The sequence below is a fragment of the Pogona vitticeps genome, chromosome 2 (assembly GCF_051106095.1).
Source record: "Pogona vitticeps strain Pit_001003342236 chromosome 2, PviZW2.1, whole genome shotgun sequence".
Lineage (NCBI taxonomy): Eukaryota > Metazoa > Chordata > Lepidosauria > Squamata > Agamidae > Pogona > Pogona vitticeps.
The window spans coordinates 115,314,591-115,330,915 of NC_135784.1; the positions used below are offsets into that span (position 1 = coordinate 115,314,591).

Sequence of the window (16,325 nt, forward strand, 5' to 3'; positions counted from 1 at the left end):
TGTTTCGAAGAAAGTTGAAAATGTAAAACAGTACTTTTAATGGTCCAAGAACTGTCAGTTTGCTGTGAATCATTTATTAAGTGGCCTGTTGAGAGATTTTGATGCATTTACATTTTCCTTCTCCAGTGCTGTGATATACTCTGTTTTAAAATATGTTCTATGATAAGACATGCAAGCTGTTTCAGTACTCATTTATTATTATTATTATTATTAATCATCCTTGCCACATAAGAGGGCAGGAAAACACTGAATTGTTTTGCTTCTGTCGATGCAGACTTCCCAAGAGATAAGTGGATCATAATGTGTGATGAAAGTGTGGTCTCCTTAGGATGTGCTGTGCTTTATGGAAGTTTTTGTTCAAGAAGATGCTGACTGATAGCTTTTGCAGCTTTCTTCCATCTGTAAAGCAGGCACACCAGAGACTTTTGTAGTCTAAATAATCCATATAAAAAAGAACTTCTATCACATTAATAATATTATTTTACTTGGAATCTAACTCCTTGAATCACAATTGAGAACTTCTTCCTGCACCAGGTATGCTGATGTTACAAAATCCATCAAGAACCATTTTTGGAAGATTATGTGATTTATTTGATTGTAGAAACTGATGATTGATAGCCATCTAGTTGCTCATTGGTTATCTCCTTGATAATCTGGCCCCATATTTTTGAATTTCAACTGCAGATTTTTTTCCCCTCCACAATTTATAGGTTTTAACTTGTGACCTCTTCTGAGCTGTTGCAAGGAATACATGAACTATTAGTGAATTATGAACACACTGGTACAGCGAGAGGATATTAAAATTCATGAATCTAGGAGAAAAGTTTAAGCTGTCACAAACATTATATGAAGCTTTTCAAGATCAGGAAAATGAGCATTAGTGTGCAAAACATGCACTATATGTTTACTATTCCTCCTCTAGATAAACTTCTTAGTAAGATGCTCATTAACAACACTTACCTCACAATTTGAGCTTTCATTCAGAAATCATATGATGGTGAAGCAGCCCTGTGATAACTGGTTAATTTTAGGGAAAGCCTTTGCATCTAGTTCTGCTGACATTCTGCACTGTATTTGCCAAAATCTCTTCATCACCTCTCCCTTAAGACTAGTCTCATTTGCTGCTTGCAGTTATAACTTCTACCTTCTAAAATCTTCTTTCCAGAAACTAGTGCGTGGCTTCCAAAATTGTCACACATGATAGAACAGTGTTCCTGCTAGCTATCAAAACTGGTTTCTGTTAATCTAAGACCATTACTATTTATTCTCTACCAGGTCTGGATCTATCCTTAGATATAGCAAAACAACCAATTTCCCCAGAAGAATCAGGGCAAAGAGAACCCCTGCAGCTATTCCTCCTAAGCACCCTGTCCATTCCCCTCTGCTGGAAGAGAGAGCTATTTGTGTGTCACACAGTTTGGCCTGCATCATTTCTATGGTATGTCACAGAACTCTCATGTCCTACAGCAGATCCCCAAAGAACCAACTGTGCATCTTCTGGTTTTCTGTAGACAACTCTGCTTTAGACAGTGTTGCTTTGCTAGACTATCCTCCTCAAACTGAAAGACTTAACTAGCCAGGCAGGAGAAAAATAGATTATAAGTGTCATAGTAAAGTATTTCTATTAAGGCTGCCAAACCATTAGAGAACTTTGAATTATTCATATACTGCAAACTGGTGAACTAATTTAAATATATTTGCATATAAACAACACTTCAGTTTCAGAGACTTTTTCAAGTACTGAAGTAAGTGTAAGATAACTTTAAATTTAATGCCATGAACTAATGTTCCCATATTGTCAGAAAGAAGGTCATCTTATTTTCTGTTTTATTTCCTATTACAGCATTACACCTCAGCTAAACAGCCTAAAAAAACAAACAAGTGGGTCTTTAAATCACAGCTCTGTTGATTACATTTGACCTCACCAATTAAAACCAGATCTCACCTGTAAATCACTTAAATCTTTAATTGATTGATCTCACAGTTAAACAGTGCACCTCACTTTTCTAGGACCATTAAGTCCTAACTCAATTCAACTCTTTAAAAATATCTGGTTTATTAATATGGAATATTGTGCTTTTGTATCCACAATTCAGAACCCCAGGAAATTGTCCAATATTGTTGCACAGTGTCATGCCTGCATTGCCAGCAGGAAAAAGGATGCCAAACTTTACATAGCAAAGGGCAATCCAAATGTCAACAACACCAATGGCAGCCGTCAAGATGGTCTACAGGATAACCTCTTGTGCTCACTACAATTCACAAAGAGACTCCAAGTAAGAGAAAATCTAAGAAACTGACTCCTTTTTTCATCAGTTAACCACTTCTCACTCAAACACAAAGCAAATGTCATGTCTATCTTTTAACAAGTGTGAACAACATCCCTTTTCCTGCTGGCAATGCAGTTAGAATACAGTGGTGCTCGCTTAACGAGCGCACTGTTTAACAAAGAAGCCACATAGCGACACGTTTTTTGCAATCGCTAATGCGATCGCATTGTGACGTTTTGAATGGCAAAACATCGCATTGCAATGATCGGTAAGTGTTTCACTTACCAATCTTCGCATTGTGATGTTCTAAAAACAGCTGATCGGCAGTTCCAAAATGGCCACCGGAAGAAAAAATGGCCGCCCGCTCCGTTTTCGCGCCCTGCCCTCACTTACCGGGTGGCGAAAATGGTGGCCGGATGGGGGAATCTTTGCATAGCATTGAGTTTTCACCCCATAGGAACGCATTAAATGGAGTTTAATGCGTTCCTATGGGTTCCCCCTGCATAGCGACGAATCCAATTAGCGACGTTAATCCTGGAACAGATTAACGTCGCTATGTGGGCACCACTGTATTGTGAAGCAATACTGGGCCAATTCCTTGTGTTTTGAAGAATTGCATTTCCTAGCTTTTAAAATGGAAGTTAATGTATACATAGACTACACAAAACAACAAAAACTACCCTCATGTACAAGATCCCTGAAGACGAGCACATGATCTGAACTATAGTTGCTGGGAGAGGACAGAAGCAAGAACAACTGCGATGTGAATATAATCCTTTTGTGCCAAAAAATTCTGAAAGCTTGTTTTGGACTTAATGAAAAGGTGAAGCAAAGGTGTGAGTAAGTGCAAAACATATGATACAGAAACATACACACCCTTGCCATACTCTCAGGTAAACTAATGCTGCTATGCCCCTACACAGAATGCAGACTAGAAAACTGTCTTCCAATATCCAAACACTTTCCCTGGAATAAATAATATGAGGAGGAAAAGCTCCATGAGACCAAAAGCTCTGCAAATGTGTTTTGTATCTGTTTTCCAAAATATGTCCCTTGCCTTTTAAAATTAAAAAAGCGGGGGAGTGCTGGGAGTTAGCAAAAACTGTCACTGGAAATCAAGGTCAAAATCATCCATACTATGTGAAAGATAGCAAAGAAAGACAGTGACAAAAATCAACTCATTTGAAATGTGGCATTGAGGGAGAGCTTTACATATACTGTAGGAAGCCAGAATGGCAGGAAAATGAGTGCTCAGTCAAGTCAAGCCTGAACTCTCACTAGAGCAAAAATGAGTAAACAGAGGCTATCCTACTGTACACATGTAATGAGACAATATTGCTAGGAAAGGGGGGGGCAGTAGGAAGAAAGACCTAATATGAGACACTCCATCTCAATAAAGACAAGCCACAGCTGTTAGTTTGCATGAATGTAGGAGAACTTACTTGAAAAGACAATACTGCTAGGATGAAGGGAACAGCAGCAACACAGAACAAGCTAACACACGATTCTGTTTGGAAGATCTGAGCAGAGCTGTTAATTGTGGCATTTTGGAGGTCATTAACTCATTCGTCATATATCAGAATTGACTTGATGGCACATAACATTGTCAGAGTTTTTTTTGATTACTAAATGATTTTATAGTGACAAGACAGGTGGAATGGCTGAGACTATAACAGGATATAGGCACCAAAACTCTGCTATCATGAAGTAAAACCATCCCTAGCCACAAAGCAAAAAATAATAATTTCACAGAGCTTCTAAATATTTAAAAATATTTCTTTTAATATTTTTACAACCAGATACAGAATACCTTTGCAAGCACAACTCCCTGTTTGACCAGGAAAGAGATAAAAATTCGATTGGATCCTGATTGAGAGGTTCAAAAGTTCAGGTTGCCCCAGACCAGGAGCTGGTTTCCTCTTTGAAAACATTTGTCAGAAACCTGGTCTCAGAAATCATGGGATAATGTTTACTGAAAGCACTCAGGGCTGGGACAAACACAACTGCTCTGTGATTTTGTCATGCAGAAATATTTTGAATCTACGCTGCGAAATCATATGCTAATTCCCCAGAAATAGATGGGGAAAAGTCCCCCTTTCTGGAGAACTATCACTCCATTACTTTCTTTAAAGAAAATCCATGTGTTATCCAGGCTCACCCATTCATCGTATGGGTGAGCCTGGCTAACCTGCACTGCACATGCTCCATTTATAACAAAGTCACTGTTTTGGGGAACAATACTTCAGCCCCTGCAACCTGGATTCTTTCCAAATTTTAACAAAAGCACATGGGGCCAACCATTCTCTTTCAAGATAAGCAAGAATGGGCTTTTCAATTTATATGATTTTAAATCTGGGGACATTTAGGGTCACTGATTTATGAAGCAGGGGTAAAATACTTTTACTCTAAAACACTCATAAACAAAAAAAACACCCTTCCCCACATTTGCTATACCTGTGCCAAATCTTATGCTCATCCAAAGTCCAGGTTTAAAGTTATAATTGTTTTGTTTGAGCTGCCCCATTTTTAAAATTCCTTGTAGAATGTTGATTTTCTCTGTTTCATAAGCAAAACAGATCAGCCACTGGGTAAAGTCAAGTGAACAAAGAATTAAGGGCAAAGTGATTACATATTAGCAAATACAGAAGTTGTCTCGATATACGTAATATATTTTACACCCTATTTTTAGAGGACATCTGCTAAATTAACAAATTACCCATCCAATCCAGAATTATTTTGCCACAATGCCCAGCCGATTCCTATGGGAAGCCCACAGGTGCCCTGTAACCAGTACTTTCTGTTACCTGGAGACAGTCTGAGAAAGTCCATGAAAGTTCAAATTGAAATAAAGCAGTTAGTCTTTAAGGTACCACAACATTTTTGTCTTCTTTATTTTATTTTTATTTTTAACCTCATGGTACAGTGGTTAAACTGCTGTACCGCAGCCAAAACTGTGCTCATGACCCAGGATTCAATCCCGAGTAGTCAGCTCAAGGTTGACTCAGCCTTCCATCGTTCCGAGATCGGTAAATGGGTAGCATGTATGTGATAGTGTAAGAAAACAGGATTATGACCACTGAGAGAGCTGTCCTGCGTCTTATTTTAAGAGGTACTGTTGGTCCTCATATCATACAGAATTCTTCATCAATAAATCCAAAGCTTTTATCTCTTTAATATTGTCACGCCATTGTAATAAGGGACTTGAGTCTTAACAGTTCCTACAAGTCTCAAAAGATACTTCTGTTCAAGAATCTCTAGTTTCCACTAATTCCACATCCCACCTCTGCAAAATCAACCCTCATTACCTCTGAGGAACCTCCAAACCATCCAGAGTACCATTTGGACAGGATGGGAAACTGCATTGCAAAAGTCAAATTCAAATGACAAATTACTGTATTTTGAAATTAAAACTACAGATCATGTTTCCTCTTTCTACAATCTAAGGAATATTTTTCTTAATATTGCATTTGCTATGGCATATGTACGGCATACAAAGAAAGAATGTTTCCTGCTTCCAAAATATTAAAATGTGCTACTTTGATACAAAAAAATTCACATGACTAATAAAATATCTTCAACCATGTTGAAGCATTATGGATTACTTTATTGGTTGGTCCTATTATTAACAGCCACATCAAATATACAAGTTGAAATTATTTAAAGAGAGAGAGAGAGAGAGAGAGAGAGAGAGAGAGAGAGAGAGGTTTTGAGAAAGCCTTGACATCCTTTTTGACTAAAGTCTGAGCTATCTGGGAATAAGTAACACTATATATATAAAAAAAATCATAGTGCTCTTTAAAAATAATAATTCATTTGTATTTTATATAAGTCTTATGACTGTTCCTTTTCCACTTCAATGTAAATTCTATTAGCAACCTCTACACCACTGCCTCACAGTGAATAAACCAAATACAAGATAAATGTCAAGGCATTTATTTTCACATTTTTCTCAAATACGTAGTTTACTGCATAATTATTTGCCTGTTTGCAAGTGACAGCTTTAACCTGTCAGATTAACCAGAATCGAAGAAAGCAATAGGGAAACCAAAATCTTTATGTCAATTGCTATTGGAATTAAATATTTTAAATAAGCATGACCTCCAGCTGTAATAATTTGAACTGGAACTCTTTTTGAGATCCGCTCTTCAGCATACATAAATTGGTTTTGGCATAAATTTGCATGGGCTCAAAGCCTTCTGTACAAACGATAAGAATTATTTTGTTTTGATCCAACATACCAGATGAAGAAACACAGAATTTCCATTTCTGGAATTATATGGATTGCAGCATGTTTCTAACCAATTAACAAATACAGTACAATTATTTTTTAAAAACTCATAGTTCGAAATTCACTAATTTTTGTTCTGCGACTGCATTTATTACACAGTGTTGAATATGACTTCAGACAACAAGAAGGGAGATTTCACCAGGTTCTGAAAACCTTAGATGAAGTAGAAGAGAGCCCTCCTGTGGTGCCCCTACAAAGACAGCCATCTGATCACCCACCCATCACTGAGAAGCAGGAAGTAAGGAGAAAGACAAAGAAGAAGAAATGTTTCTGGTGGATTTGAATGCCTTAAACACAGGATTGTTGTTCTTATGTGCTGTCAAGTCAGAGCTGACTTATAGTGACCCTAATAGGGTTTTAAAGGTAAGTGAGATAATTGAAGGAGTGACTATCATTTCCACTCCCTCAGTGAGTTTCTATGGCTGAGCAGCGATTTGAACCCAGGATTTCTGAGTCCTAATCCATCATTCTATCCACTAATTATAGTGAGTATGGAACTCTGAACATCATGGCTAGACTATGGCTGGGGCATCATGAATAACTATCACTTTTGCAGGTTCCTCCATATACTCTTGAGTTCCATTTGCAATTCCAGGTTTATAGATTAGAATTTTGCGACTGATGTAAAAATATTGTAGTAAAAGTATAGTTGTCACAAAGCAGGAAGTGAGCAGGGAGATGAAGCTTGCAAAGATGAATCCCATTCATGATGGCCAAACCATGTTTTGGAAACAATACCTGAAGTGGGCTAAAGCCACTATAACTGGAGGTGGGGGGAGGAATAAGGGTTCTTGTTGTCAAGTAATATAGCTTATTCCTTGCAAAACTCAGCCTACAAATATCAAAGCTGTAATGAGAAATTTAGAGATTGAATTAAACTTGGTATTTCAGAGTAGACGACAATACAGCTTAATGGAGCAACGAAGCTCCATGAATAGAACACAAATTTTCCTCCTCTATATGACACCCTTACTTAGCAATTCTGTCAGTTGACTATAACTTGGAAATGATGTGATCATTTGATACTTTGCACCTTGTTTTATTAGCTTGATTCAGAATTTCTGAAATCTCTAGATTTGAGGAGATATTCACACTTTACAGCTGACAAAGCACTATGTCCCTGACAAACTGCTTTATAGCAACTTTGTATTGATTTTATCTTAATGCACCTAATATCCTTCAAATTGCACAAAGCTGTTCCTCCTAAATAATCACACTCAGCCGTCTGCATAAATGCTGAAGCAGAAAAACAAGTTTGAACCTTAGGAAATACTACCATAAACTAAACCAGGTTTTTTTCTGTTTAAAACCTAATAACAGAATCATAGAATAGGAATACTTGATTTCATTCCAGTCCAGAATAAAAAATGACGACTTCATTCGTAAAATATTGTAACAAAGGTCATGAACAGAGAGTTTCATATCCCCACTCTTCCAGCATGCAATCAGTGAAGTGGCTTTCCCAAGGACCCTGGAGAAAGAGAGGATGCTCAAATTCTGGTGGATTACAATGAATACTAAGAGGATTTTCTTCCCTCCTAGAGGACCCCACCAGGTCAGTCCCACATTGTCCAGTAGCATTCCCCAAGGGGCAGGCTACTGGAATAAGCACCAATATTATAGATTCTGTTTCCAGAGTTTTATTTCAGCAGTGAGAGTATCCCTAGGTGAAGCTTCCTTCAAAACTTTCCTAGTGTCAGAACGTGAGAGAGACCGTATTTGTTAATTCCTCCCTCACACTGAAATCGAATTTTGCCTCTCCCACTGGGTAATTCCCACTGGTATGGGAATGACTCAAACAGATTTGGTGAGGGGGTCATGACAGCAAGTGGGTGGTATTGAAAACTACCATTCATTTGCAGCTCCTCTGACAAACAGAAAAGCTATGCTATATCAAAGGCCTCTTGCTGATAAAAGAAGCCCCTCCATCTGTGGAAGGTTTTTGCTCAATCCAACTCAACATTTGGGATTGTTACCACATGAAGGTATTTTAATGGCTTCCATACAGCAACAGTAGCTCGAATCCTGGGAGTCAGGAGAAGACAAGGTCATTGGGTATCCCTAAGTGAGTAACTTTGAATTGTGGTGCTGGAGGAGGTTCTTGAGAGTCCCCTGGACTGCAAAGAGAACAAACCTATCCATTCTGAAGGAAATCAACCCTGAGTGCTCACTGGAAGGACAGATCCTGAAGGTGAGGCTCCAATAATTTGGCCATCTCATGAGAAGAGAAGACTCCCTAGAAAATACCCTGATGTTGGAAAAGTGTGAAGGCAAGAGGAGAAGGGGACGACAGAGGATGAGATGGTTCGACAGTGTCATTGAAACTACCAACATGAATTTGACCAAACTCTGGGAGGCAGTGGAAGACAGGAGGGCCTGGGGTGCTCTGATCCATGGGGTCACGAAGAGTCGGACATGATTTAACGACTAAACCACAACAAGTGAGTAACATTATAGCTGCATGTTTGTTATAACGGGTTCAAAGAAATTCACCTGGCCCTACACACAGCCAACATAGACAGGTCGGTCAGTCTCAAGCCTCCTAAGCAAAGTTGTCATTGTTGTATTCTCAAAGGCTTTCACGGCCGGGATCTGATGATTATATTTTATAACTTATATTTTATATTAACTAGAGCCCGAAAAACCCACAACAACCATTTGTCATCGTTGTTTAGTCGTTCACTCGTGTCCAACTCTTTTGTAAGCAAAGTTTACATGACATTAAAGACCATAATAATGCAATTTAGGCACAAGAAGAGACTAGACTAATTCTTTTGAAAGATATTTATTAGACCACACTTAGATTTTGAAAGTAAAAAATGTTACTTTCACACATGGGGATGAAATAATCCCATGATATTGCAAAAACATTTTGCATATCCCCCACAATAACAGCTTTGTGCCTAATTATTTGAAATAGGAGCTACATTTTTAAATACTTAGATTTTATATTAACTAGAAGGACCCAAATTATTCAGATTGCCTACCACCATGAGGTTTATCTTATTCATGTACCTCCTTTACATCCACCTTTGTATTACAGCATTCTTACAAAAACATGAAAACAGATTTTAAGTTTAAGTGTTGTCTTGGGGCATGTTTCTACCATATCGCCATACCTAGGTCCAAAGAAACAATGGAGCATGTTTTTTTTCTAGCTGTAAACTAGGACAAAGAAAAACTTGGCAGGAATACTGTAACATGTGAGCAACTACTTGCAGGAACTTTCAAGGTTTGAAACAACCTATGGTCCAACATCAGAGCTGTTTAGCTGCAGATGCAAATGCACAGAAATTCCTGATCTGGAACTGGTTTGTGTGGCAAAAGAAAGGGTGCCAGATACAGAACTCCATACCCAACAGCCAGTTTCACATGAAATAGTACATGTGGACTGAAATCCATGATAACAACCTCCAGCAGGTAGTTGATGTAAGCCAGAGAATGGGGGTGGGTGACAGAATCCGATCTTCGTACATGCTGTGAAAGCCGAGTGTTTTCTGCCATCCATTAACAAACAACTAAATATAGCACATTGCATGTGACTTTCTATCATGCTGCTCAAAGCATCATGATTGTCAAGATGGGGGAAAAAAAGATTGAAAAGATTAATTTGGTCTGATCCAGTAAGGCCTTTCTATTGTACGCGGTTGAGAATACGTAGGTGTTATTCAGTTGTTTTAAAAATCTGCTCAAGGGAAAGTATGGTGCTCCTTTACTTATAAATTAAACTTGCAGACATTTCTACCTTCTCAAGTGTAGGAAACCACTTAGTCTCCAAAATGCCATTTTCTCTTTCTCTTCTCTTCCTACTTTTCATTTCTCCATTTCTTCATTGATCACCTCCTCTCTGAGGCTTGTTCAGCCTGTCTCTGCTTACTTCTCTACCCCCTACCAGGTAGCAGAACTTTCTCACAGTTGGGAGAAAAACAAAATGGAGCTCACAGAGGCTCTCAGGAGAAATCAATATCACATGTCTGCCTAAAGCTACTTCATACTTTAGGGAAAGTTAGGAAAACCTGCCACTGGTGACTTAGGGTGGTACCGCAGGCCACAGAAAAAAAATCATAAGTAAAACATATGGAACAAATAAATCAATTTCTAAAACTAAATATCCCTGGTGTGTAAACTCCTGAATTCCCCTTAGAAAGCATGTCATGCTTCAGTTGTCTGGGTCGCATAGTCTATGGCAGAGAGACACACAGAGAGAGAGACCTACACTGCCTTTGATTATGATAGAAAACCTGTTCCATTGTTATTTAATTATTTGATACAACATAACACATGAAGAAACTTAAAAGCGGTTTACACTACCTTAACCTTTCAATATTCAGATTTATGTTCCTTATACATGTATAGGTTTTAAAAATCGTGCTAGCAAAGGAGACAGTATTCATTATGAACAGTCTGTTACATTTTTGGAATGATTTGGAAAAGATCAACTGTAGGATTCTATACCTACAGCCACACTGATAGCTTTCAATAGCACTAGCGGTATACAACAAATACATAATGTGCTGCCAAAAAGAAAATAAAAAGAAGAAAAGTAATGAGATATTTAAGTGAAAATGTTTGTAAAATATTGTATAGCACATATTACATATTCTGATACTTCTGTACTTGAATTACTCTGCTCTACAGAGGAAAGGAAAGTTTTTTTGAAAGAACATTGTAATAATGATATATTCAGTCTGGTAAGAATAATATCTTAATAAAAGGTTTCTGTACTCCCACAGTACAATCAATACCTATTCCTCTTCCGCATAGTCACAGCCCTTGGTAATCAAGCAAGCTTCAATACAATTACTTTCCTGATGAAATGTACTAATCAAATATAATGTTTTGTATATTTCTAGATTCTTTTACTGGCATAGTATCTTTTGCAATAAATGGACATATTTTTTTCTGTCTCGAGACTCAATAACTTAACAACTGCTTACAGTTGAAGTCATCAAAGGTGGAAGAAATCACATGAATCATTGTTTGCCTAACTATCTTTCCCCCACCTCTTCAACAACTTTGTACAATCTAGCACTGGTTTTACAAACTCTAGTCCAGAAACAGCTCACGGGTGGAAAACTGACATGCTTTCTTTTTTCAAGTTTGCATCAGTTCATTTTTCAAACATTTTTCCTGCTGTACTCTAGTGCTGGAAATTCACCCATAGTAAACTGAGCCATCGTACCATATAGCCTGGCCACCTGTTTACAAATCGTGTCATGCCTGAGCTCGCTTGTCATTCACAACTAGTTAAATGGCCATCTGTATGGCGCTGTCCTGATGGTTTGTTTCAATCACATTTCCTTCACTTACTCCTGAGTATATGAAGTAACAGCAAACAGATTTGCCAGATGGTAATTTCGAATAGTGAAAATAACTCAGCTCACAAATCATTATCCAGGAAAGCACCAGCTTTACAAACAGATTTGCACTACAGCGAATATATATATTGCTGTACACCACCCAGAATAGCAAGGGTGGTATTCTATGTTATCTATGTTATCTACCGTAAACTATGTTTATGGTATTCTGGGTGGTGTACAGCAATATATATAGATTGCTGTAAATATATATAACATAGATATATAACATAGATTACGGTAGGACACCCTTCCATCCACAAGATCACTATCCTCTGATTCACTTATCCACTGCATTAAAATACTAAATAATAATTAAAAAACCAGAAATATATACAGTGGTGCCTCAACTTACGAACGTCCCGACATACAGCCATTTCGAGTTACGACCAGCTCCAGAAGCACAATTTTGCTTTGACTTGTGAACGGACCTTTAAGATGCAACCAGAAAAAGGCAAGAAAAAAAGGCGGGGAATTCAAATTGCTAACCATTGGTGGAGAAGAGGCTGCTTCTTTGTAGCTCTTTCTCCACAGCGGTTAGAGTGAGTGAGATCAGAGGAGGCTTTGGACTGCCTGGTAAGGTAAGGTGCTGCTTTCTGCTTTTAAAAAACTGTTCTGGGTGGGTTTTGCAGTGTGGTTTTGGGTTGGGTGGTGGTATTATGTTTCTGACCTCTGATGGGTCTTGGGTTGTTTGTTGCTTTGGGGGAGGGTTCCCTATTTCCGATGGGTCTTGCAGGGTTTGTTTGCTTTTTGGGTTTTTTCTTTACATTTCTGATGGATCTTGCAGGGTTTGCTTGTTTTTTGGGGGGGTCCCCCCATTTCCGAAGGGTCTTGTACAGTTTGTTCACTTTTCTTTCTTTTCCCTTTGGCCGGAATGGATTAATCGTGTTTCTGATGGGTCTTGCATGATTTGTTTGCTTTTTGTTTTGCTTTTTTTGCATTTCTGAAGGATCTTGCACGGTTTGTTTTTCAAAAAGTTATATAGATCCTGCTTTTTTAAAAAAAAAAAGCAGTCCATCAAAATTACACACGCACATACACGTAATACAAAAGTATCTACATTCCAATCTCACTGTCATCTGCTTGTGAAATTAGAAGGAAAGGGAGACAGTCATAACTCTGAGGAGTTCTCATATTTTTGAGGAAATTTGAAAACACAAGCAGCAACAAAAGCATATTTTCAAGTGTGTGACATCGTACAGCTGAAACCTTGTTATCAAGATATGCTCAAAATGTCTGTGCCTTCAGTTAATTTGCTTTACCAGCTTCTAACTCTGAGAGAGTTACATTCACAGGTTCTCGGCTCTGATTACTTTCTAAAATCTGATAAGCAGCAGGGGCATATTTTCCCCCAGATTCTTTGTAAATTGCTGGGTATCTCATGGCATTTCAATGTGTGAAATAAGACGAATCCTACTGCTCAGCAGAGCTTATCTGTCAGCATTTAAGGCACAATTACCATTAGAATAAAGCAACTAAAATTAACACAATAGGGTTCCTTATTAATGTCCTTGCTTATCAAATCCGGTGAGCTTCATTATAACTGTCTCTATATGAAAACAACTTATTAAGAGTCTCAAAAATTTAAAGCTTTCCTTTTCTTGAGTTTTGCCCTTCCCAGTCATCCCGAGTTGCTTCCAGCCAGGAACCATCTTTAGGAATAGGTGATCCAGCCAGCCAACCGTAGAGCTGAACTCAAGCTGTGCTTGTTGAAGGCTGTCTATTCAAGCCTTCCCTTGGAAAAGCTGAAGGCAATCTTGGAAGCACTCCTTCACTTGTAAAGCTGATAACTCTGACCTTCACAGCCCATTTCAGACTAATGTGTGTATGTTTTAAAAATTATTGTTGTTTGGGGGAAAAGGGGGGGTGTTATTTATTCCAGTAATTGTAAGTGATGTGTCTGGCAGCCATGCCCACCTAATGTGTCACACATAGCAGTAAAGATTCTACACACGTACCAGTTGAGGCACATTTAGTTTCTGTACACAGCGGGGATCCTGGCTGGCAAAGAGTCCTTCCCTCATGTGGTCATGTAGACACTACAGGTCATAAGCTAGAAAATATACAAAACCATCCCACACACAATTCTAAAATTCCCAGGGCAGGTAATTTTGAAAGTAGAATTTTGAACAACAATATCCACACCATCTTCTGAGCGTACAGAGCCTGACTGGACAAATTAATTTGCAGTCAGTCCTAATAACCAGGAAATTATTTAAGACTGTACAGTGTTTCTGTTTAGGAGGATGAAGAACAAATCTGTAATTAACTCCAAGCCATCAACCTCAACCACCCGCCTTTAAAATGACCGTAATGCACACATTACAGGACAGGGTGGACCACATTTCACTCAGTGACTTCATGGAGCCTCTCAGGGGCCTAAATGTAGTTCCTCTTCACCATCACCCCACATATCCCCAATGTTGTTTAAATTGACTCAAAAAGTCTCCTTCTGTTTTCTAGATGGCTTCGTGAGGGAGTAATATGGCCATGTTCTCTCGGAGACCATGCCCTTGGAGTCCCTACCTCCCGAAAAGTAGATTTATTTTTTTAAAAGTTTCTTTCAAATATTTTTAATTATGTGTTGGACTCTGGATGACACATGGGAGGGTCTGTGGGGGAAAAATAAGGAAAACTCAGGCACCTGCCAGTGCAGGAGCTGGCATGGTTCTCTAGGGTTCCAAGGAGAGGTTTACCTGGTCCCTAGGTTTTTGGAGATTGCCCAACCTTGCCTTACAAAGTCTCATTCAAAGTGCTTTGAACATTCAAATATGCTATCGGTGTATTAATATTCAGGGCAATTTTACAAACAAGGCTCCAAAGATGTTTTTGCTGTCTTTCCTGTCCATCTCACCTCAAGGGTCAGAGTAACAAAGGAAGGTGGACAACTAAACAATTTTCCACTTAAACAAAGCTGGAACTTGCCTACTCATATGCAAGGCAATTCTTTATTCTCTGCAGGTGACCAAGGGCATTTTACACCTTGGCAAACATCTAGATCATTTCTCAGTGTCAGCTATTGTGTAGCCTTTATACCCCCGTCACAAAATGCTCTCTCCCGCATGCCAGTCTAGGTAACACATTGCTCTTTTGACAGTCCCTTTTTTTAATAGACGAGGCCTTGCATGTTTCACAGTTCAGCTGAGACAGCTTTCGGAGGTGGTAGCTAAAATTTATGAGAGCAGCACTGTGCATAATACTCTGCAGTGAGAGATTCTGGATGCCTTCATTTGGATTTTCTTTTTCGTGGGAGATAAAATGGCATACTGAAGGCAGTTTTCGGTATTGTCCTTTGGAGATCTGATCCCGATGCATAAAGAAGCTTAAAAAAACTGTGACAACATTGAGGCAATTGAATAATCCAATGAAGGAAAACAAAGCTGCAGTTAGACAGTTTCTATTCAATGAGGCTTTTCACTGAAATGTTCACAGATGATGTTAATAATACATGTTATGCACTACTTGAAATCTAACACACAATGGGAAGTAGGCATTAACTCGGTTGGAATGAAGCTGACATTAGGATGCCACAAGGCAAAAGCAGTAGTCTCGTAGCCATGGTCACAGGAGCCCAAAATCAACATATGGCACTATGTAAATGCCATTGTATTAGGAACAAATCAGGGTACAAACAGAGATAAAGTATAAAGAATAATATATATGGATCAACATTTGTTATTTGCAGCAAAGCATATTGGGAATACTTGCGTTTGAAATCCAATTGGCATCCTGATATTATAACCATTTAATTTGCCACAGCCATTATTTTCTGTATAGGGCTTTTTCGAATAGCACACTACTCAACTCCGAAATATCAAAAGATGTTCAGTTCTGGGGTGGGGGTTGGGAACTCACCCTGTTCTGTTTAGGTGTGGATTCTGTCCCTTCCCCCAGCAAAACACCTTGAACTCTACAGCAAAATCCTCAACCATTTGGCACCTCCTGTCTTAATAAAATGCTCGAGTGTCAGCACTTGGTGTTTTATTGAAGTGCCTTCTGGCTGGCCAAGCACACCCTGCTGTCAAGCTTGCTCTCTCCTTTGTCACAGCTAAAGGAACCAGGAACAAGGACGTACTTTGCTGAACACACAACAAGTCCTGCAGCTTCCCAGCGGCCTCTCACTATACCTCTCCTGGCAAGGTAAAGTCTGCCCTCGTAGCAAAACCTCTTTGGAAAAGAATTACTCACAATTACGGTGTCATCTCTTTCCATTCTAATGACAGTCTTGTTAATGATGCGCAGCAACTGGGTTATTATTTCTTGTATGTGATGATAAGTTGACTCCTGTAAAATAAATACAATTATTTTCAAGATAATGAAGAATAATCCACAAAGAAACTGCTGCTGCTGACATAGTCACTATTTCAGGAACAGAGTACCTGTGAGCTCAGAAGAGAATCACCTGATAAC

At 38.7% G+C, this 16,325-nt stretch overlaps 2 protein-coding genes across 4 annotated transcripts in view; one reads left to right on the forward strand and one right to left on the reverse strand.

The window, feature by feature from the left end:
- INSYN2B (inhibitory synaptic factor family member 2B) overlaps positions 1–11,465 on the forward strand; it is a 119,187-nt gene extending 107,722 nt beyond the window's left edge. For both annotated transcript variants that reach the window (XM_078385817.1, XM_078385816.1), the window contains exon 4: positions 6,658–11,465. In XM_078385817.1, the coding sequence (XP_078241943.1) occupies positions 6,658–6,841 (184 nt within the window). In that variant the 3' untranslated portion in view covers positions 6,842–11,465. The remainder of the gene's footprint in view (positions 1–6,657) is intronic.
- Positions 1–16,325, reverse strand: part of DOCK2 (dedicator of cytokinesis 2) — a 386,088-nt gene that overhangs the window by 226,426 nt on the left and 143,337 nt on the right. For both annotated transcript variants that reach the window (XM_072990261.2, XM_020780495.3), the window contains exon 27: positions 16,104–16,199. In XM_072990261.2, coding sequence (XP_072846362.2) covers positions 16,104–16,199 — 96 coding nt within the window. The remainder of the gene's footprint in view (positions 1–16,103; positions 16,200–16,325) is intronic.